At 40.7% G+C, this 23,706-nt stretch overlaps 2 protein-coding genes across 14 annotated transcripts in view; one reads left to right on the top strand and one right to left on the bottom strand.

Moving 5' to 3' along the window:
• Positions 1 to 9,802, top strand: part of RASSF6 (Ras association domain family member 6) — a 54,476-nt gene extending 44,674 nt beyond the window's left edge. For 2 of the 5 annotated variants that reach the window (XM_048211737.2, XM_057309649.1), the window contains exon 11: positions 41 to 9,802. In XM_048211737.2, the coding sequence (XP_048067694.2) occupies positions 41 to 116 (76 nt within the window). In that variant the 3' untranslated portion in view covers positions 117 to 9,802. The remainder of the gene's footprint in view (positions 1 to 40) is intronic. The other 3 variants (XM_057309652.1, XM_057309650.1, XM_057309651.1) reach the window with 3 other exon arrangements.
• The window catches only part of LOC113263281 (alpha-fetoprotein-like), a 43,935-nt gene continuing 26,366 nt past the window's right edge, over positions 6,138 to 23,706 (bottom strand). For 6 of the 9 annotated variants that reach the window (XM_026509984.4, XM_044388191.3, XM_044388190.3 and 3 more), the window contains 3 exons: positions 22,833 to 23,059; positions 14,345 to 14,477; positions 6,138 to 8,018 (listed from right to left, as the gene is read on the bottom strand). In XM_026509984.4, coding sequence (XP_026365769.2) covers positions 7,971 to 8,018; positions 14,345 to 14,477; positions 22,833 to 23,059 — 408 coding nt within the window. In that variant the 3' untranslated portion in view covers positions 6,138 to 7,970. Of the gene's footprint in view, positions 14,699 to 22,832; positions 23,060 to 23,706 lie in introns of all 9 variants that reach the window. The other 3 variants (XM_044388187.3, XM_044388194.3, XM_057309648.1) reach the window with 3 other exon arrangements.

Here is a 23,706-nt window from a genome sequence, read left to right as displayed (position 1 = left end):
TTCAATTTTGAATAGCTTTTTTTCTCCTTCTTATTTTCAGATTCCGTACAGAAAAGGCTATTATACTGAAATGCCTTCAAAGTAAACGCGTAGTAAAAACGGAGACAACGGTTTAGCAGTACAGGCTGCAATTGCTGCAACACTTCAACAGAATCAGAGGGATATTACCATTTGATGAATGCATGCCTTCGACCCTTGCATTCGTACAAATATATATGAACTTGAATTTGTAGGAAATTGAATGTTGAAAAAGCTTGTCTCTCTTTGAAGTGATGAGGTTAACTAGGGTTCACAGTTGCACTGAAAGCGGCTTCAATTTAGTTTCAGTAACTGAAACAAGCTTGGATACTGTGTATTCCAAATACTTTAACAGTAAAACACTCAATGAACTCGAATCTAAACGGTGTCTTCAGACGTTGTGTAACTTGAACTTTTTTTTAGCTCAAACTGTCAAGAGAACTGGAGCATCATCAACTGATCTCAGAAGTAAAAGCTGCCAGCTCTTGAAATAAAAGAGAAGCACCCTATCAAGGAATCGGAGGGGGACAGTGTTTCACAGCTCCTTGAAAACTCTTAACATCTTTACGAAATCCAGGATGGTCTCTAGATGGTCGGGGGCTTTTGGCTATTTGTAACATCAGAGCTATCTGTCCTTTGGGATGGAAAAGATCATGGGCTCTCTTAAGAAATCCAAATTGCAATTTTCTCAACCTCAGCCCTTTATTCCCCCCCTCTGTTCTACCCATGACTTTCAAAAATATTCTTAAGCATTTTTAAAGTCAGTTGAACTAGTTTTCTTTGTTTTTCTAAACAAGTATACCACAGAGGCTTAATATATTTAATCAGCTGGACAAGGTTTGGCCCACAATAACCATTCATTGCCAAATGAAAACAATGGATAATGCAGAACTTGCAGCCGAAGGTAGGCAAGGAATCTGGAGTTCTGCTCTTTTCCCCCAAGACAACCCATTCCACGAGACAACCCTCAAGGTACTTAACAGTCCGCTAGAACCAATTTGAAAACAAACACTGAGAATGCCACAAGTATCATCTATGATTTTATTTATGAACTCTATATTAGAATGGAGTTTTATGCCACACTATTCCATTCTCTAAACTACGTCCATTTGCGTTCCTCATAAGCATTGTATTAAATTGTTTGGGCACATTACATGTACTAAGGGAGAAAGGTTATGTGTCATAAGCCCAAGTTGGAAGATTCATTATCAAAATTAAAACGCGAAACCATTGTAAGACAAAGGTGTTACTTCTTAGTGTCACCAAAACTGAAACCTAAACTGGATGAAAGCGAAAGTGTACTATGACCTTTAAGTCCTAAGAAATCTTTTCTTGAGGAAAACAGAGGCTTGCTTCATTATCCTTCCAGCTATCAGTTAATAAGAAAATGGTCTCATCTTTCCAAAATGGGGCAAATGAAATAGTTAAAATTCAGTATACTTATAAAAAAATTTTAAGTAGTGTCAAGTGCCTGCCATAAATGACAGAAGATTAATCATTAATATATTGAAAGTCTACAAGATGTGTAAGAAAAATACCAAGACGTGGAAAGAAAAAAAAAAAAGGAACCACATAAAAAGTAAAATCATAGGGAAGGAAATACAAATAGCTACTAAGTGTGTGTGAGGAGGGACTTGTATCTTACTGGAGATCAACTGTATTAGTTTGTGGCCAGTAAGGAGACAGAAACACAGTAATTTAAGCAGGAGAAGTTTAATATAAAGAATTAAGCTGTGGTGATAGGAGAACAGAAAGAAAGAGAGCTCCAAAGGATACCCTAAGACTGAGGAAGAGGACCCCCAAAAGGGAAGGTTTGGAATCAGGGGTTCGGAACTCACCAGAAAGGCTGTGGTTGCAGCCCATGGTAGAGGAGAAGTTTGCTGCTTGCTAGCACCACAGTCGTAGGGCAAAGGAGAACAGCCCTTTGGGATGCGGAGCAGCTGGGGTAAGTGGGCAAGTGTGCAGAGGGCCTTGGGGGATTCTCTGCAGGCCCAAGGCCCAGGTCTCATAGTGTCGTGTCTGGAGGTCTATGGGAAGTTAGGGGGCACAAAGAATCAGGGGTACTGCTGCTGGTGTGCCTGGACTAGGAGCTAAAGGGGCTTCCTTTGCAGGAACCCAGGGCAATTCCGTGCATGATTTGGGCTGCAGCATCTCCAAAGCTGTGTGGGACAGAGGCTGGGCCAGTGGCTTCCTAGATGGCCACCCCCGGGGGCGGGGGAGGGGTGGTGTCTCTGTGTGAGCAAGCCCTGAATGGAGGAGGTGGAGCAGAGAGCCGTGATTCGTGCTAGGTCATTGACCTGGGCTCAGCTCCAGGTTATGCCACCACACACCGAATCAAAAGCTGGAGGAGGGGTTGGGGACACAAATGGGAAAGAAAGCTGCACCCTACAGGCAACTATCCTGGAGAAAGTACTCCGGGCAAAGCAGTGGAGGACAAAAGTCCACCTCCCAGAAGCCCTGACAGTCTGCCCCTAGAATCAGGAAAGCCCAAACTTCCTCCTTCAGTGTTTCTTCAGCGCCCTCTATTGACGAAGCCCGTCATCACGCAAAATGCAAAAGAAACACATTTAAAGGGTCCAAGTCCATTTTCACAGAACCAACAGCTATGAATGAATGTGGAGCCCAGAGTCAATAAAATAACTGAGATGTCAACAAAACGCAAGGTAAAGAAAAGCAAAATGCACTTTTGGGTCTATTAGCAAATATTACGAAATGATATTAAATACTCAACAAATGACAATGAGATAACCACTCCAACTACTGGTAGAAATACAAATGGCTATAACTTTTCTTGAAAGCAATTTGGTAGTCAGTTCATCCTATAATTCAACTTATAGGATCTTATAGTGAAATAATCAGGCATATAGAGACATTATTCAAGGATTATTGCTTATTATATTGCTATCGTCATAAAAGGAAGTAAATAGCCTAAATGATCAAAAATAGAAAGAAAATGATTAAAGAAGGAAAAAAATTTACCCATAGAATGGTATGCAAATATTAGAATTATGTTTCCAAATAAACTTTCATTAAAGAAGAAAATTCTTCTTACATATCTAAGTAAGACTGTACATACAAATATTCAAAATATCTCTTATTCATAAAATATGTTTATGTGTGTGTGTTTACACTAATATTTGTACCTACACACAAACAAAAAACACATTAAATGTGGTTATATCTGGGTTATAGAATTATGGGTGAATTATTTCTTATTTTTCCATGATTATTAAATATTCTATAATAAACATGTGTTACTTTTTAAATTAGGAATAGAAAAGTTACGATTAGAAAGTTATCAACAGGGGTGCCTGGGTGGCTCAGTCACTTAAGTGTCCAACTCTTGGTTTCTGCTCATGTCACGATCTCAGGGTTGTGAGATGGAGCCCCACTTCGGGCTCTGCACTCAGTGCAGAGTCCGCTTGAGATTCTTTCCCCCTCCTTCATCCTCCTCCGCTCCTCCCCCTGCTCATGCTCTCTCTCTCTCTCTCTAAAATAAATAAATAAAACCTTAAAAAAAAAAAAAAAAGGAAAGCTACTAACCAAAAGTAGCAAGTACAAGAAAGCACGGAGTTCTAGATGAAAAACATCTGTTTAATAAGACATTAACTTCACTTCTTTGGTAGTTTTAAAATATATTCATAAAGCCTTTGATATTCCTCCTTTCAAGAGTAGGACCTAATACTCCTCACCTTGCAAATGGACTGGACCTAGTGACTCAATCCTAATGAATAGAGGAAAGCAGAAGTGACAGTGTGTGACTCTGGGGCTAGGTCATATAACATGTGGGGTCCTCCTTGCTCATTCTCGTGGACCACAGGCCCTGGGGAAAGCCAACTGCCATGTTGGGAGCAGCCCTAGAGAAAGACCTGCATGATGGGAATGGAGAACTTTGCCAAAGTCAGCAACAACTGAGGCCTCCCATCCCCAGCCAGATGAGTGGGCCTTGTGCTGGCTCCAGTCAAGCCTTCAGATGACATAGCCCTGTCTAACCGAATGACTACAACCTCATGAGAGACCGTGAGCCAGAAAACCCAGCTGGCCCCCTCCTGGATTCTTGATCCTCAGAAAACCTATGAGAAAAGAAATGTCTGTTGCTGCTAAATTTTAAGGTAATTTGTTACACAGCAATAGATAACCAATATAATTCCTGAGACAAAAATTTGTTCGGAAGCATTTTTGCATAATATGGGATATAAATTTTTTTCATAAAACTCTTTATCCTTGTTCTAGGTGGGTCAAATATTTCACTACCAGTTACACATTAGTTCAGATTCAATCCCAGGTAATGTTATACTTACTAATGGTAGAGGACCTGTTATATTCATCTTCATATACTTCACTCTACTTAATGTTGCATCTGGTGTATAAAGTGTGCTTGATAAAAATCAATTGGATAAAAGACTTAATGACTTAGTGAATCAGTGAGTAAAAGAATGAGTGAATGAGTTATAGGAAATATTTTTTTTCTAAAAATCTTCTGTATGTATGCCTCCTTTTCACAAATCTGACCCAGTAGTTAAAGAAATATAGAATCTTTTCGGAATGGTTTCCCCTAATTTGATGGTATATTTTATTATCTCTTGGCTAGACAAAATAGGCAGTGTTGCTATGGAATTTTGTTTAGGGCCATTAATGTCGGTTTCAGGAACTGAAGGAGAAAGAAGTCCATTTTCAAGGCAGTTGATGAGGTGGAAAAGATGGCAGGTGTAACTGTTATGTTGCTTTATCTACATGTGAAAGGGAAGGAATGGGATGCAATCAGGACAAAACCCTCAATGGCATCTGTTTGTCTTCTATTTTTTTTAGTAATAATATTTTTTTATTATATTATGTTAGTCACCATACAGTACATCCCTGGTTTTTTATGTAAAGTTCCATGATTCATTAGTTGCGTATAACACCCAGTGCACCATGCAATACGTGCCCTCCTTACCACCCATCACCAGTTTGTCTTCTAAATAAGAAGAGCTAACACCTATTAGATGGAGCCATTTGAAATTCTCAAGATTAAACCTACAAAAGCAGCAATTTCAGATTACTCACACTAAGAGCACTTGCCATTTGCCAGGCAGTGTTTTCAGCTTTACATTTGCTAGCTGATTTGGTGTTTATTATAGTCCCACAAAGATATGACCCTTTCAACCCAGATTTATAGATGAAGAAGAAAGCCACCCATGGAGGTAGGATTGGAATCATGCTCCAGAATCCGCCATCTTAACCACTCTAATCTATGACCTCACTCTCAACTACACTCCCTGGATCTGGCAGTGGACAGTTGACAATCTACTTCTGTGGACAATTGTGGGAGTTACAGGAAGAAATCATGCAAAGGCTGGCACTTTACACGTAACAAGTGTGATAAATCTTAGCTGTTGTTGTAATTAAACTACAATATGCCCCCACCCACCATGTATCCTTATCCTCCACTAGGCCTTACCGCCCACAACTACTTAATTTTTGTCTTAAAACCAGCCAAACGGAATCACTTGCTACTCCCCGAAACACCTCACAGCCCACCACATCTCTTTTCAAACCCTGGGGTTTCTAGTCCTTGGCCAGGGTCACTCCTTCCATGACTTTTCCTGGTCTCCGTGACAATGTGTGATCTTGGACTCCAGTGCATCACATTATCAGTTAGCTCTGCTCCTGGAAGCTTGAAATCTGGAAAGTTTGAAATCTGCCCTTTGTTATAATTCTTTATTTGTTTGTCTCTTGTATAAATTCATTAGCTATCTGGTTTTAGTATATTCATATTATGCTCTATTGCACCTAGCAGTGTATGGAATACATAATAACTTAACCGTTTCCTTGGATCTAGTTTGCTAATGTATATGAACATGCTGAAATCACTGGAATGAGGAAAAACTATTCAAAGTCAAGGGAAATGGGGGAACCTGGGCAGCCTCAGTCAGTTAAGTGTCTGACTTTGGCTCAGGTCATGATCTCAGAGTCCTGGGATCGAGCCCTGCATCAAGATTCACCCTCAGCAGCGAATCGGCTTGTCCCATTCCCTCTCTCCCTGTCCCTCTTCCCACTTGTGTGTGCACATGCTCTCTCTCTCTCTCAAATAAAATAAATAAATAAATAAAATAAAGTATACTATAATGAGGATTAAATTTTTTCTATAATCAAAATAAGCTCATTTATTTCATAAGCACTAAAATATTACTGCTTAGTTTTTATTATACACTAAATTATCTGGAAAAATAATAGTAAGTCCAAATGATAAGTTCATTGTGTCATTTATGCCAAGATTTCTGGGGAGAAGACTACTATTACAAATCATCACTGAAAGCTTGAGTTAATAAACATTAGGGCCCCCATTGGGTTCCAATGTCAGCATCACATATATAGGGTAAAGATAAAAGTGGAGGGATGGGAAAAATGGGTAAAGGGGGTCAGAGGTCAATTAAAAAATTTAAAGAAGAGAGCACACATACAAAAAGGAATTCACAAATCTATATTAGAGAAAAGAGAGGTGAGAGAGAGAATGAGATGGATAGGAGAGAATGAGAAATTGAATGAACATGTGAGGAATTCTTCCAAGGCTGAGGCTTTAAGTTGCAGAGACGATGGTTAACAGAGACAGCACTAGATATTTGGTTAACTGTTCACAGAAGGAATTAGCCATTGTCTTCTCAATACTGTGAAGAGAAAACTGCCACCATTTGCAATGAGTGCTTCAGGAAGATTTCTCTGGTGTTGAGTTTTCAGATAATGATGTTCCTTGACGTGACAAAGGAGCACTAACGCACTAGTGAAGAGCCCAGTTTCTGGAGATGAATGATCTAGATTCAAATCCTGGTTCCAAGCCACCTGTGAATACTTGAGCAAGTTACTTAACCTCTCTGTGCACAATGTCTTGGTCTGTAGACTGGGAAGGTTAATAATTAGATCATCATTAGATCATGATGAGGATCGATTGAGTTTTTCCAGGTAAGAACTACAAGAATATCTGGCACGCAGCACATGCTAGCTGCTCCTTCTCGCGCCAGCGACAACAACAAGCCGGAAGTTGAGTCTAACTATGTGTCTTAGGACACCGGCTGTTGCAAAAGCAGACTTATCTGGCACGTAGGAGACAATGTACGGCCCACGGGACCTACCGCTCACCTCAGTCCTGACCTTTTGGAGCTTTGCTAGTAACTCAAAGACTCTTGGCAAACAGAATGTTAAATATTTTCTTGATTTCATAATGTGTTCAATGCCGTAGGCACGAGGCAAAGTCCTGATTAGTTCAAGTCTAACTGATGGTGAAAGAAAGAGACAAAAAGAAGGAAAGACGTGTTTTGACCAAGCTCCACCGGAAGGTTAACTTTATGAAGATAAGGATTTTGTTCTGTTCTGTTTGGCCACTGATGTGTCACAAGCCCCTAGAACCATGCCTCGTACACGGCAGACACCCACTAAAAATCTATTGGATGAATGAATACGTGGTTCCAGTACCTTCCCAGTTCCACACTTCTTCAAAAAAAAAAAAAAGTCAAGGCAGTTATAAAGGTAACTCACTATAAAGCACATTCCATCCAGTGCATCAGTAATCATTTTCAGCCGTGGAATAGACAGAAACTTCAAAGCTACACTTGGGTCTTTTTCACTCTGGAAACCCAGCAGCCTGTTCCCAGCAAGATGTGGCAGCCCATTGCATCTACCTGAAGTGTTGAAAGGCCCCTTGATTTCATATTTCTGGTACTGCTCCTGAGAAGCTGAAAGCTTCTGGGAGAAAGGAAGAATGTAAACTTGTTGTATCGGGGTTACGGTAAGTAGATTTCTCTGCTAAGTAGAAAAGGAGAGATTTAGTATAGCCTGGCGAGGACCCTTGAGTAACGTTGTGAGTGGCTGAAAAATGATGTTGTTGATTCGTATTTTGAACATTAGACGTGTGTTTCATTAGTCATGAAAAATAAAGGCAGTTCTCAGCAAAGGCTCTATGTTGACATTTTCTGGACTCATTTGCTTCCCAAGAGAGACTGGCACTTTTCAATCAGTTTGGACCCCTAGAAAAAAAAGCAAATTAGTACATCTGTAAGAAAAAGAGAAACAAAACAAAGCATCTGAACGTCTATGATCCCCAAATAGAAAATCTTTAAGACTTAACTTGTTATATGCTTGAGAGGGGCTCTAATGTGCCCCTGGCTCAAGGTCTTAGAATTTCTCACAGCCTAGTGTCTGAGCTTAAGGACTGAGCTAACCGCAATGCCTCTCTCACTCTCAGGACCCCAGTTTTGGAATAAACAGAAACTTGCTTTTTCCTCACAAAAATATGGCACTCTTGCTATAGGGTAAAGATAGACAATGAACATCAGTGTCTCGTTGCATTTTAAAATTTCTCTAGGCTAATCCCATGTTAAATCATTATACAATCAGGTATAAGAACTCAAGAGGAACAAAATCACTAACATTGATCAGTGTCTCTACTGCTTTCATATATACTGGTGTTGACCTCTATGCTAAGTTCAGCAGTTTTCCCCAATTTTTACCTGTACAGGCTTTATTCAAATAAAAGTCATTTGTGGAAGCCCAGAGATTGATTGATAAAAGTTAACTTGTCTTTAGTGAAGTGGGAATGGGACCCCTAGCACTCCATTGCTAAGCTTAGTGCTCACATACACACACACACACACACACACACACACACACACACACACACCCTAGCTGATAGATGACTTGCATTCCTAAGAGCTCCTAGCAGCCTGTGGGACATGGTTAGAAGTTTATTAATTTAGTCCTTCTTCTGACCCTCAAACAGACCACACCTAAATCATCTAGAGACTGGAATCTATTTAAGTTTGTTTTTAAAAAGAGCTCCCCAGTTTAAGGGATCCTCGTTTCTTTGGTAACCCATGACTTTTTAAATCCATCTTCATGGGAAATTTTCCCATAAGCTTAACCTCAAGACCCTCACATTTAATCTTCTTCATTGGCTCTGAACCTAACAAGAGTGGGGTAAGTCACATTTCTCCATATCTGTCCTTCCCGACTTTATTTCATAGTTGCTCAGTAAATTTCTAATTTGTAATGATAACAAATGTGGAGGCAGGGGGGACGTTTCTGGGAAAAGTAGGGTAGAAGAAAGGCATCAGAGAAACTACCATAATCATGAGAAATGTCCTTCATGAAATAAGGGATGATAACTCGACATCTTGAGGCCAAGTCCAAGGAAGACTTTGAAATATAAACTATGGACTCGTACGATGGAATGCAGAGAGCAGAGAAAAGAACGAGGAAACATTTTCCTTACACTGACACCAAATGAGTCACTCTGATTTCCTATAATCCTAGACATGTTGGTAGACCGCTATCATGTCACCCAACCTGAGACTTTAGAATAAACATTACCAGTCAATTTCTCCATATCCCTGTGACATGCTCCTCAATCCTTTTTTTGCTCTAAATACTTTCTGGACATAACAATTCGCCAGTGTCTTTTTAAAATGTATCGTCTCTCATCTCTCCCAAAATCCCAGTGCAATCATGGTAAAAATATTATTTAAAAAAGAAGAAAGCCTTATTGATGCTCAAAAGAAAAAAATCAACATAAGAGATATTGATGAACTGCTGAGAAAAAAGAAGAAAGTCATCAGTATGATATTGACCAATATTTTGAAGTACAAAAATAGGAGCTCAGAATAATTAAATGATATGTCACAGCAGTAAAAGACCAGAAAGTCACTGATTTCTGAGTTGCTTTTGGTTCTTGTCTGCTGCCCAGCCTGTTTTCAAACTTCCTGAAGACTCCTGTAGCCACCACTATCCTTTCAATAAACTAATCTTAGCAAGAGTTTGATCCTATTATTTACACCTAAAGAACCCCCATTGACATATCAGCAAAAATACTGTGCAAATACATAGACAAAATAGTATTTTAAAATGCAAGGACCTAGAAAGGTTATCTCCCAGGTGCTCATTCTGAAATAATACATACATACATACATATGCACATATATGTTAGGAGGGTAGCCCAGCAAAACAAAATAATCCAAGAAAAAAAAACATAAAATAGTATTTTAGATTTTACAAATAGTCTAATTTACCCAGGATTATACTAAAATGAGACCCCCTGTGGACAGCCACGAATCTCCTAGAAATAACTAGATCCAATTGAAAGATTAAGTCAGACCACTTTTTGATATATACTTTTAAGAAGACAGACTATTCTCTTAAAAAAGCTGTATTATTAAGAACCTGAAACATTTTAGTGGTATGATGAAAGTAAGTGCTTTATTTGCCAACATAGAAAAAGAAAGACAATTAGTAACTCCCCAAAACAGGAGGATATACTAGGGAATCATAGTTCAAACATGCAAAACTAAATACAAGTGGCATGATTTTCTGCAGCTTAGTAGGTAAGAAAAGAGATTTCGTTTAATCTCTACACCTTTTAACAGGGTAAGTCATTCTGTTGGTCAATCCATTCGTGGTACTGATATAAAAAATATTCCAAGTAAACACACAATTAAATATACCATTTAATGGTTTCCAGGTTTTAGCATCCACTTATGAACAAAGCATATGAACCTTATATTTAATATGCAGATAAATAAACCCAAACAATGTAGAAGTAATGGTATATATAGTTTAAAAAGAAGAGCTGGCAAGCAAGTCAAAGGAAGTTTGGACATGTTAACTATGCTCTGGAGAATCATTAGATGCCAAGTGGTATTAAAAGGCCAAGAAATAAAATATAACCAATAAAAGAATTAAAAATACTTTTAAATAAATTAAGAAAGTGTCTATGGATAGGGTTCTTGAAGTTAGCATAAGTACACTATATTCATCATGTGATGTTAATATTTTAAGAAACTGTTAAAGCGATGATGGTAATCACTGGAGCTAAAAGTGAAACTTAAAATTGGTTACCCTTGAATGGGATAGACCGGTGATGGGTAGTAAGGAGGGCACGTATTGCATGGTGCACTGGGTGTTATATGAAACTAATGAATCATCGAGCTTTACATCGGAAACCGGGGATGTACTGTATGGTGACTAACATAATATAATAAAAAATCATTAATAAAAAAAATAATAAAATAAAATTGGTTACCCTTTGGGAACGGGAAATGCACCCGGCCCTTCTGCCTGAACTTTTACTGTGTTCATGTATCACCTACATAATTTTCAAAACGTGCGTAATGTATTATAAGAAACTGAACGTAGTAACCAGGAATGACCTGATCCACATAGGTTGGGATTATCATGTTGCTTTATCTGGTCACTTTTTCTCCTTTGGAAACACATCCAAGATCGCGGGAGCTCTGATAGTAGACCCATCAAGTTGTTAAGTACAGACTACTTAACCGGCAGATCTTTCCACATGAACCTGTGTTAAGTCACGTCTAACAGTAGAACCTTGTTTTTCTTCCATTGTTAAATTTCATGTATTATTTTCAAAGCATTGTTTCAACCTGCCCACCTTTCCACTAATTCATGTTTACTTTCTCCTATAGTATATTCTGTTGGTTGATAGAGAAATCTCTCAGGCTATAATTATCCTTCCCCACTGACCCGGCAGAGAGAATTTCTGTGAGTCGAATTTTCTCCTTGAACTTGCTGATGTCTACAATTCATGTTATGATTTCATGAAATGTGAGATGCCTTTTCTTTGGGCGATCCAAATTCACGCTGTATAGCGGAGTGTCTTATTTTCTTTCCTTTATATATTTCAGTTGTACTCTTGCCAACATTCCAACATTGACTTTGGTCCACCCTTTTTCTCCTTAGAATTTCTCTTCTTAAAATATGTCTTCCATCTTGTTTAAAAATGCGTTATCCTCCCAATAGCCATAGTTAGAAAGGCAGTCTTCAAACCTGCCCGCTTCCTCTTTTAACAGGCAAAACAGGTTCACATAATCGACTATTAAAATCTCAGAAAAGAAAACAAAGAAAATGCCTGTAGGTCCTTGGAGCCGTTTGTCTTTTCTAGCTAGCTTGAAACATGCACGAACTGCCAATTGGCTGCGTCTCTTCAGTTCCGGTGTCTTGGTTCATGGGGGTTCCTGGAGTATCTAGGGATTATTCCTTCGCACTAAGAGTCAAACCTAGACTCCTTTGATAAACGTGGAAGCACGAAGACACGATTTCTTGACGGTAAGATTCTAAAATAGTTCGCTCATCTATTCCCACATTTTTGGCTAAGGCTGTTCATACACTATAAGGTTATTTCTAAAAATATTCCAGTCTTATCCTTATATTTAATATCCCGACATTCTTGCACTTTTATTCACAAGCATGTTATTTTCCAATTGTTTCATCATTTCTGCTATTGTCTTTGGTTCCAGCTTCTCATGGAGAGTTGGGCGTAGGAGATATGGGGAGGGGATGGGGAACAGTGTATAATTAGTCACTTGCACCTTAGCAAAGCGATTCTTAAAGCGGTCCCCAAATCAGCTGCGTCAGCAGCACCTGGGAACTTGTCGGAAATGCAAATTATCAGACCCCACCCCAGAACTACTCAATCAGACGCCCAGTGGGTAGAAAAGGCTGATTTTGTTTTAGTAAGCTCTGGAATTGATTCTGATGCACGCTCATATTTCAGAATCACAGCCCGAGAATAATCAGACAAGGGTAAGTTTGACCAAACTTTAGAGATAATGCATAATTACAGATAACAAGCATTTTTATCTGAAGAAGTAATTCTGGCAAATTTTAATTAACATGATATATTCTTCAGATAGCTTCTTTTTTCTCCCTTAATTTGGGGGAGAAGTCCTAAAAGAAAGTAGAGAGGGGAGAGGAGGGAAGGGAAAAAAAATTGGGCTTTCCAACCATTGAGTTAAAGATTGCTGTTAGGCAAAAAGTGTGGGGAAAAAGCACGCAGAAATCTTCCTGGCGTGCTATTCACCAATAATAGTTTAACCAAGTGGTATTCTTATGCAGGAGCGAGAATACTTCAAGAAAATTCCCCTGGGAGTTCGCCGGCAAGGCCCTCCTTCTTCAAAGTGTTGATCTGTGTGGCTATGGGGTTGTTAGGTGGAAACATGTTTTCTGAATGCTTTACAAAAAAGCAAAAAGGCCTTAAAATACATAAATAAATAGACTCTCACAGAGGTGATTACTTTGATTTTGTGTATCAGCGAGTCTGAGAGTCAGTAAAATTTTTCTGTGAACAGCCTGATAGTCAATACTTAGGGCTTTGCAGTTCATACAGCCTCTGTCACAACTACTCAGTCTGCAATTTCTTAATGCAGCCGTTGTAGACAGAAAGCAGCCGTAGACAATATGTAAATAGATGGGCACCACTGTGTGTCAATACAACCCTTTTTCTAGAAACAGGGAGCGGATTCGATTAGCCCAAGGGCTGTAGTTTGCCTGCCCTTGACTAGACCATAGATATATGATTTTTAACATAAACACATGCACAGTTTAGCTGAATAGGTAGGAAAGAGCCACCGAAGGTAATTAAGGATTCGTGAAAATTGTTACCTGTGAAAACATTTCCCTGGGTCACTGCTAAACTGAACCCTGGTCCAAACCATTCCCAGCCTGTTTGCACTATAAAGGCTGCTTTATTTATTTGTTTTACCTGCATTTTTGCATCCCTCTACTCAGATACTATAATCTACTATATCTGAGTTTCTGCTCCTCAAGTCATGTCCCTGGGACAACCGTTTGTCCTGGGTCCCCTCCATGAATTTATGTGAATTTTCTGTGCCACATTCTACCATGATATTCTTAGAAATTTAAGTCCCGCGACTTAAAGTGAAAATCGTTTACTTGTTAACTATATGGGATTAGATGAATTATAGAAAACAGTCTGCTGGGAGTCAGTTTGGTGGGTGTGCACAGATACTCTTTTCTGTCATCGTTCTTTCCTCTCCATCCTTCAACCCCTCTTCTAACGATCTTCTGCCCACTGAGAAAATGAAACCCTTTGCATTGGCTCCTTAGTTAAGCCCCAACTACAATTGGTGACTATTCCTGACTGTGCCCGTAGAAATTTCTAGAACAAAACTACAGTTTGCCCACACAGGTTTTTAAATTGTTATTTCTTTAAAATTTCACGACATTCCAAGGACACCATTTCTCTACAGTTACCAAAGTCTTCAGTCCCCCCTCCCTCCTTGCATCCCCAATTCCTAAACATCTCTACTCCATCTGGTGTCATGACTCTGGTATTCATCTTTATCCATGTCTCATCCTGCTAGTTTCCTCAAATAAACATAAATATTAACATATCCTAAACCTGAATGTAACCGATTACACCAATTCATCTAGACTGTGACTTTCTCCTCATTCACTCACAATTGGAATGGAGAAAGTATTTTGTGTTTAACTTCAGTACATCCTAAGCGCACTGAGAGAACAGACAAGGAAACAGGGATACCTCTTCCCGGAAACACATGTCACTTGTCTCTACTTGGCAGCACTTCTTCACCAGGTGGGCGAACTCCGCCATCACTGATTGGAACTGCATCTCTGTCGCCTGTGGTTTCTGCTTCACAAGGTTGCTGAGGAGCCTGAATCAGACAGGAGTGGCAAAAATACCAGTACACCCTGAGCTCTAGACGGCCAGCTTGCATACCTGCCTTACTGTTGTAAAGCCGGACACCACCCACGCCTCTTCGTCACCCCCACTTTGACGCTTAGCAGCCCTGAAAATGCTGTGATGTGTTCACAGATTTCACACTGCTGACCTCCATCTTCACGTTTTATCCAACAGACTTTTCTTCCAGGACATCTATTTTACAAAATTCATACATTAAATTTAATTATTTTATATAATTATTACTAAGGTAAAGATTTTTGTTTTCTCTTTTCATTGCATTGGATGGTAAATAGATGATATAGTAAATTAAATAGTTTTTCCTATAATATTTTGTGAGGAACATTTATTCTGAACAACTAACTTTCAAATAAATATTGCAAGCGTAACAACCTTGTAAGTTGAGGGTCTTTCATATGTTATCAATGATAAAGCAATAAACTAATTTCTAACATGGCTTGATAATCATCCCCAACTCTTCACCGAAGAGTTTCCCCCACATCTGTAGTTTCAACCTCTTTGACTATTCTAAAGTGTAACCTGGTTTCTATCTCTCTACTTAATAAAATAGTATTCCAAATCTTCCAGTGTTATCTTTTCCCTCTCTCTCTCTCTCTTTTTTACTGTTTTAGACCAAGACAGATTTAACCACAGAGAAAATAAGGCATGAGGGGTAGGGAAAATGCACATTAATCGGTATTTTACTATTTAACCAAAAACCTTTGCTTATTCTTCATTTTCAAGTTCACACTGATAATAGCCAGTGACCTTATTTGTGCCTTGAATGGGTATAAAAGAAAATATCTCAACGCACTGAGTAGCTATTTCTATGACAATTTAAACCACAGGTCCAGTAAACGATTCCAGCTAGTAAATATTTTAGGCTTTGCCCACAGAGAGACAAAATGGAGGATATTATAGAAGTATGATGTTATAAATATATCCTACCACAAGACAGAAAACTCCAGACCCCCGTTTGCCTGGGGTGGGCTGCCCACATGGCAGGTGGCGGGCACAGTTTGTGTCCAGTGGCCATCAGCTGGAGAAGGTGGGGAAGAGGGGCCAGCCAGTGAGGAAGGAGGTACGTACTGGGATCAGTTTCACGCTCTGCCCCAGACACGCCCTCCTCTTCTCCCAGCTGTCTCACTGTGGGCGGCTGGCCCAAGCCACGCGCTGACTCATTTGACTCCTGGACTAAGATGCCTCTACCTTTTGCTGCCCAGCAGTGACCAACAGCAACGTCCCGAGGGTATAGGGGGCACCAGCTCAGGCAGTGTGCAGCAGTGTGCGCGGTCACCCGCAGGGAAGGCAGGCACCAGGAGCAAAGTGGGGGACATGGCTAAAGCAAACTTGGCCCTCTGCAGCTCTCAGGCCTAGCCCAATCAAGCAGAGCCCTCAGGACCTACAAAAACAGCCACACCCAGATGTCCATCGCTTACCGATCCCATTAAACAATAGGACAATACACCCAGCTTAACATGGTAGCCCAAGGGACGTGCTTCCTTGAACTTGCCATTTCAACTCCACCCTCTCCCACCGCCCTCAACCCTTACACCCACACCCCGCCTTGAGGATAGACAAACTTAAAACAACAGCATGACTAAAAGTATTAGCAAAGCATGAGCTAATGACTTTTTTTTAAAGATTTTATTTATTTGTCAGAAAGAGAGAGAGCGCACAAACAGGGGGAGAAGCAGGCAGAGGGAGAAGCAGACTCCTCGCTGAGCAAGGACCCTCATCTGGGACTTGATCCCGGCACCCTGGGATCATGACCTAATCTGAAGGCAGACACTTAACCAACTGAACCACCCAGGCATCCCACTAATGATTTCTTTCCAGAAACTACCTCAAAAAGGAGGCTGGTTTGAGGAACACACAGTTGTTGCCCCTAGGCTGCCAGACAGAGCTGAGAGAAGCTAAGAGATTTTAACTGCCTCCATGTTTGCCTCTAATTCTAAGTCCTAGGAATCTAGGGGGAAAATCAGATATGGGAACAAAGAATTATGTACAAAAATGCTCATTGTCACAATGTATACTGGTTAGAAATTGAAAACAATTTTCATGTCCAGCAATAAGGAATGGTTAGATTCCTTATGGTACCCAGATGGTGGAATATTACAGTACTTTTAAAATGTGCTTTTGAAAAATAATTAGTGACCAAAATGCATACATTATAATTTTTTAAAGCTATATAAAAAAATAATGGCAACAGCCAACGTTTTTTGAGTGTACTGATATTTACTATGATCCAGGCAATGTGCTGAGAATTTACAAATATTATCCCATGTAATACTGTCCGTTACCTTTTTAATAAGTCTCTATGTCAGCTCCATTTTGCATTAATAACCGTGATTTCAGACCCCCCTGGGAATATTACAGCTCTGGGCTTATACAGCAAACCAGGGAGGTCAGCCTCCCTCCCCAAAGGTAAGAGGATTGAGAACCACTTGGGAGAACTCCTCGTGAGACCAGAAGTCAGCCTCACAGACTTCCACCCAGTGAGAAAGGCTTGGGCAGTGGAAGGCAGAAATGATTTTGTGGTTCCCCAAGTGAGCTTTCATTAGACTCATTTCTGAGTTACATGGCATCGGGATTCCTCTTTGAAAAAGTGCCATAAGAGAACTTCCATTGAAGTCCTGCCGACTTCACACAGCACTGCCCTGGTACCCGCCGTAAGTGTATAATCCTAAGGGTCAGGTGGAAGGGGTGATTTTCTTTTCACGACAAAACAGAAAGCAGCTTTGTCATGTCAAGGGATCCAGTTTGCAGCTGAGCAGGAGACAGCAGCACCTGGAAGGCGTGACTGTTTCCAGGGGCCCAGGAGCGGTGCCAGGGAGAGCATGCTTGGAGAATTCCTGAGGGTGAAGGGAGCTTCCTAAGCTCTCCCCTGAGGACTCTAGGGATAATTGCAGGAACCGAAATTTTGTATTAGCAGCTAGTCGCAAGATTGTGCAAAACTTGTATTATTAAATATTAGAACCATAGATTGATGGACAAAGGGCAATTGTGGGAGCATGTGCTTATATGCATATGTGACATTATATATTCTTATCGTATTCATGTCTTTATACTGGGCATGTCTGCAGTGTTGGAATAAAAGTGTTATGATTTTCTTCTCTCTTCTGTATTTCCTAAGTTTTCTGCAATGATAATGCATTACTTTAATAATAACAGAAATCAATATTTTATAAAGAAATAGAATAGTATATTTTTTCCTCTCTGATGGTTCTGTACATAGTCAATCTTCTAATTAGACCTAAACTTGATCCTGCTTGAAAGAAAATGCTGTACTTGTTTTTAAGTGTCTCTATATAATTTAAGTCTGTATGGTTAGATATATCATCAAACCAGTTTCCACTACCTTTGAATACTTATCAGTTTTTAAGAAATTAATTAGTAAAAGTGAGAAATACAGGCCATTTCCTATTGGACTTTGGTAGAATTTGTATAAGAATGTATTTTCCTACAAAAACAATATTACTCATGATGCTGAAATTCACTGGTGAAATTCAAGATGGTGAAATTCACTCACCAATCCGTGAAAGCATAGGCTTGCTGAAGTCCCAAGTAATAGAAACTACTTGTCATGGGTAGTGGGTACCCATGCAGTTGGGGCTTCTCTGGTCTGGTTTAGGGGATTCAGCGCTGAGAGGGCAGGAGCTGGTATAGGAAGGGGACAGAGTTTACTACTAGTTCATGCAAAATCTGGACTTCTGTTTCCTTCTGATGTCATAAAAAGGGCACAGACTTCGAAGTCAAACTTACTCTGGCTCAACTAGGTAGTGTGATGGTGAGCGAGATACTTAACCTCTCTGACCTTTATTTTTAAAAAGAAAATTTGAAGACCTACATTGAAAGGCTTTTGTAAGGACCAAAAATAACATATTAAAGGGCTGAGTACAGTAACTGGCATACTTCAGGCAATAAATAATGGCAAAGATAATAATAATGATGAATAATTATAATAATAATAGCACATCTTGCTTCCATTTCAAATTATCGGTTGCTTCCAACCATGGTCTCTTTCTTCACTGATTTTCACAATAAATAGTACATCATCATAGCTCTTCTCCTATGTATTCATTTATTCATTCAGCAAATGATTGATGAGGCTTTTTACAATTTCCCTGAGGACCTGAGCTGTAGATTCAACAGTAATAGAGAAACCTAATGGGAGAGGCAGGAAAGCTCCCTTGTCTATACCCTCCTCTTCTCTCACTTACAAGCTGTGGGATCCAAGTGCCTTCATGGCTTGGCCCCTCCCAAACCCTGTAGTATCAACCCAAAAGTTTCTCTCCCTTCTCACTTAGGCCTCAGTCACACTGAACTACTCTGCTTTCCTCTTTCCCCTGCAGGGTGAGCTGGTTTCCAACTGCACTTCCCCAGAGGGACCAGTAGGGGGAAGACGAGCATGACTGCTGGGTTTCCAGAACATCAGCCAGCTGTTTATTTAAACCAGGAGAAACATCCAAATTGTACTAGAATAGGCAAGAGGAAAAAAGTCTCTCATTAGGAGAAGACAGAAGGTCTGGGAATGAGATTCAGAGCAGGGATGTCAGGAGGTCATGTTATTCTTTCTTGGAACTCCAGACATAAAGGTGGTCATTTCTACAGCTGGAGACTCTGTGCCACTTAGAAGCTTGACTCCCCCCACTCCCCAACTGTCAAATACTTGTGATCTGCTTGCAGGTGATTTACCTTTCCTGCCCACTTTCTCCCTCTCCCACCTGATCTCCCTCCCCTCCCACCTGACTGCTGTTACTTAAAAATAGTTCCCTTAATTCTCTTTTTTAGCTTAAAATTTTTAATTTACCTTTTTAAATCTTAAATCCTCTTTTAATTCAGTGCCATCAACTTGTTTTCAGTTTTTCACTTCTATGATATTAATCTTTTATTTCTGTTAAATTTACCCACCATTTCATTTACAGTACATTCTAATCTTTATATACTATCTTAAATCTTCACATTTCAACTCAATATTTTTAATTGGACTTAAAATTTTTTTTTTACTTTGAACTTCTGTTTCCCTTTGATTGTCTCTATCTTATTACATGATCTCAACTTCTACCTTCTCTTCTACTTGCTCAATTTTTCCTTCCCTTCCAGAAGCCCCTTCACTGGCTTTTGTGTTTGCTTGTTTTTGCATTTATGCTGTGATAGTCAGCCTGCATTATTAACGGATAAAAACCATAGCAAGCCCTTGCCAATATCCCAGGAAGTAAGAGGGGATTTTTTCCAATTTGACCCTTGACTCCCAATATAGATTCTCCCAGAATATTCCAGAAATCTCTACATTAACTGTTTCTATGCTATTGTTTTCTCCATACAGAGAACACAGTGAACTCACTAGAACAGGGATGATTCCTAATATTTCATACTTTTTATTATCTAGCCCTTATCTAAGAGCTGAGTGTTTTATTTTATTTTGAGAGGGAGAGAGAGAGTGTGTGTGTGGGTAGGAGGGGAGGGGCAGAGAAAGAGGGAGAGAGAGAATCTTAAGCTGGCTCCACGCCCAGTGTAGAGGCCGACCAGGGGCTCGAACTCACAACCCTGAAATCGTGACCTGAGCTGAAATCAAGAATGGGACACTAAACCAACGGAGCACCCAGGCACCCCAAGAGCTCAGTGTTTTAAAAATTATAACCAGTATTATAACCCTTTGATTAGGGCACACTAAAAGCTATATGTTGGTAGTTAAAGCATATGTGCTTCGAGCCAGATAGCTTGGGTGAATTTTCCAGCTCAACGACCTATTTCCCCATTGCATAATTGCATACCAAGGCTTCTTGCCTTCTGAGCGTCAGTCTCCGTACAATTAGGATGGCATGTAATGTTATCTGCCTCATCGATTTGTGGTAAGGATTTGGAGAGAAGCCACACATAACGCAGCACCTGTCTGTGCCTGGAGAACTTCCTCGAGGGAAGGCAAACCGCACGCTAGGAGAGACAGAGCCCCCGTTCTCCCACGTTCTCCCATCCAGCCTGAGCGATGGAACTCAATGTTCCAAGGGTCTTTGGCTGTTTACTGGGCAGTGTTAAAGTCTAGTTTGGGATCGGCTCGCCTTGAGAACTGCAGAAAGGATTCCAAGGGTCAGCGGGCTCAAGAATTGCAAGTGGGGATAAAACTGAGCAAGCAACAGCCTGTGCTTGTTGCCCGAGGATGTGTCATTCTGGAGGCAACAGAAACTCTGCCTCACTTGGCAAGATGATAGTGCTGGACTCGGAATATTTAGACCCTGCAAGTGCACGTCTTAGAGTGAATACATGAATTAGAAATGCAGTAAACTACCGCTTCTAATGATCTGGGGGGAGAAGGAACAACCAGCACTAGGGCTTCCTTGCTTTCTCCTGAGGACAGGAGCAGGGGCACTAGAAGGGAACTGCCCCACCGTCGGGGGCTTGGAGTGCTTTCAGTGCGTGCTGCCGATTCAGGGAAACCACAATTTCACCCTTTGGCTTTTCCTAGAACAGTCACCTTTGGTCATCTCCAAATGGGACCTCTAACAGCACACTCACCAGAAGCAAAATTCATTCTGCGGGAAAATGCCTGGACCATGGGATATCTTGGCTGCAGGCTCAGGAGCAGGATGGGGGTGAAGAGATGGATGACTGATGCCGGCCGCTAAGAAAGGCAATTCTTTGTCTACAGCAAACAAGCAGCCTCTTTTCTAAGAGCTGACAATAAGTGTTCCATTCAACCCGTCTGTGCAGGAGCGGGAGAATTGCCAACCACCTGTGAGATCTTAATCACCTTGTGCTCTCGGGGGCAAAGGGCGAATCGGCTGCTCTGAAGTTCGGGGTGCTGATGCGCTACTTCCGAAGCCAAGCCGTGACGCCTCAGTCACCTCAGCCTCGGTCACAGTCAGAAATCCGAGTCTCCCAGGTCACCTGTTATCATGCTGAGCCTTCTACACCCCTAATCTGACCCATCTCCTGTGCTCCTGGTCCTCTGTCTCCTTTGTAACTTGAGGCTTTCTCAAGAAAACATCCCCCTAGCCACAGCTTCTCTTCTGAACTGCTGTCTGGCTCTGTACGAAAACAGGAGGCTCCCCAGAGGACACAGCTCCCCCCGGGACCTTTCAAGAGGAGGCTGGCTGTTTTTGCTTGAACTCCACCTACCTTAGTACCTAGGTCTCTTTTACTTCCAACATCTCTCTTCTTCATGCTCTTGGGAAAGCCATGGCTCCTTCGAAGTAACACGTAATCAAGCTCTAACATCCCTCACCCCTACTTCTTCCTGCCCCATATAGAAAGTCTGGCCATTCCCCCTCATTTTTGATGACTTCAGACCCAGTGTATCACCTCTCTTTCCACCATTATCTTGACATTTATCATTTTCTGTAGTTTCAACAACTGCATTAATGATCCACAGGTGGCAGATTGATTACAAAAACAGACCAATTGTCCGTCTTTCTCTGTACTCATGTCTTTTACGATGTGATGTTCCAACTCTTCCTAGCAAGAAATGAAGCCTATTTCCTCACCCTACTTTAATCCGGGCCGGCCCTAGGGCCTACCGTACAGCAGCAGTGGCATTGCACGGTTCCAAATCTGGGCCTCGAGAGGCCTCCACACGTCCACCTTCTCCCAGCTACCATGTGAAGAAGCCTAGGTTAACCTGCCGGAGGATGGAAGACCACATGCAGTGGAGACAAGCCGTCCCAGCCCAGGCCAGCCTTGGCCACCCAGCTTCCAGCTGACTTAGCTGCTGACCATACGCTCGTGAGTAAGCCCAGCTGCGAATGGCTGAGGCTGGTGCAGGTCAACAGACTCATCCAGTCAACCCACAGATCCATTGCTGACTTCAGCCAGAAGCCCTTTTTACACAGAACACATGTTGGGAAGCTCTGCTCGAATGTATAGACATGGTACTCTACTGGCAACATTTCTGACCAATAGGCTTTAGTATTGGAAACAGCAACCAAATCCATATAGCACTTTGCAAAGTAATAACTTATATTCATAAAATTTTCTAATTAATAAATGTTGTCATATGCGTTACATACGTATATATCACACACACACACACACACACACACGTACAAATGTTCCAACTTTCCCATTTTGGGAAAAATACATTAATGTACTTCTCTGTCAATATTTTCTGATCAATAGACTTCAATCTCATTAACTGATCTAATTGGGGTAGCAACCATGATAGCCGCATTGCAAAACTGCAGAATATTCTCAATTCTACTTGACCTCTAACATAACATTCAGCTGATCCATCCATTATGTAATATTTACATCCGAGCCCAGTTTACAGTTCTCTATACCTGCTCGCTAAGGGCAGAACAAATTAAAGAACAAATTAAACAAAGATTCTTACTTTTGTTTTTCAGTTTGGAATTCCTCGTCCTGAGCTTTGCACAAGTTCTCTTTAAGGTTGGTGATTTGGTCACAGGATAAAGGCGGAGAAATGTAAGTTCCATCCCCTTGCAGATCATCAAAGCATGGCTTCCTGAAGGCATATGAGTCATCACAGCAGTGGCCCACACCAGCATTGATAGCCTCTGCCTCATGTCTTCTGCATAAAGCTCCAAGAATTAGTTTTGCCTTTCCCAGAAGAGAATTACAATAAGAGCCATAAGGTTTTGGTCGTGTGTGTGTGTGTGTGTGTGTGTGTGTGTATATATATTTTTTTTAACTTCGTAGAAAATAAGACTCATAAATATCTCAAATTCTGGTTTCTGCTAGCTCTGCCTGGATTTCACCATTCGGGAAAAAGCAGGAGCGTCAGATGCAGCCTGGTTCCCAGACTTGTCCTCTCTCTTCCCCTCATCCTCAAGTTGAGTTCACTTGGTCTCCACCTCCAGGTTCCTTCCCAGTCCAGTTTGTAGACCAGTGTTGACTTAAGGTAGGAGTTTCTTATGCTCTTTTAAATTAAAATCAAGCCTCAAGTCAACAGCACTGCTAATTTCACTCAGATGTATATTTGATGAGTGGAGTTCTTACTTAAGAAGCTCAAATCCAATTTGTTTCTTTCTTTCTTTTTTTTTATAACTGGACAACTGTAACCACCACAGAACTTGGCATATGGTAGATGCTCTATGAATATTGAATAAATGAATGAATGAATGAATGAATGGTGAAAGAAATCCTTGGATCCTATTCCAGTTATCTCCTTCATTTCCTTGTCTTCTTCTAGAACTGTCACTTTGCCTTGCTCCTCGTGTGTCTGATTCTTAGCCTGATGCTATCTA

Source organism: Ursus arctos, unplaced genomic scaffold (genome assembly GCF_023065955.2).
Source record: "Ursus arctos isolate Adak ecotype North America unplaced genomic scaffold, UrsArc2.0 scaffold_9, whole genome shotgun sequence".
Taxonomy (NCBI): domain Eukaryota; kingdom Metazoa; phylum Chordata; class Mammalia; order Carnivora; family Ursidae; genus Ursus; species Ursus arctos.
Note: the sequence above shows the minus strand (reverse complement) of the source record. Positions and strands in the feature narration are given on the sequence as shown.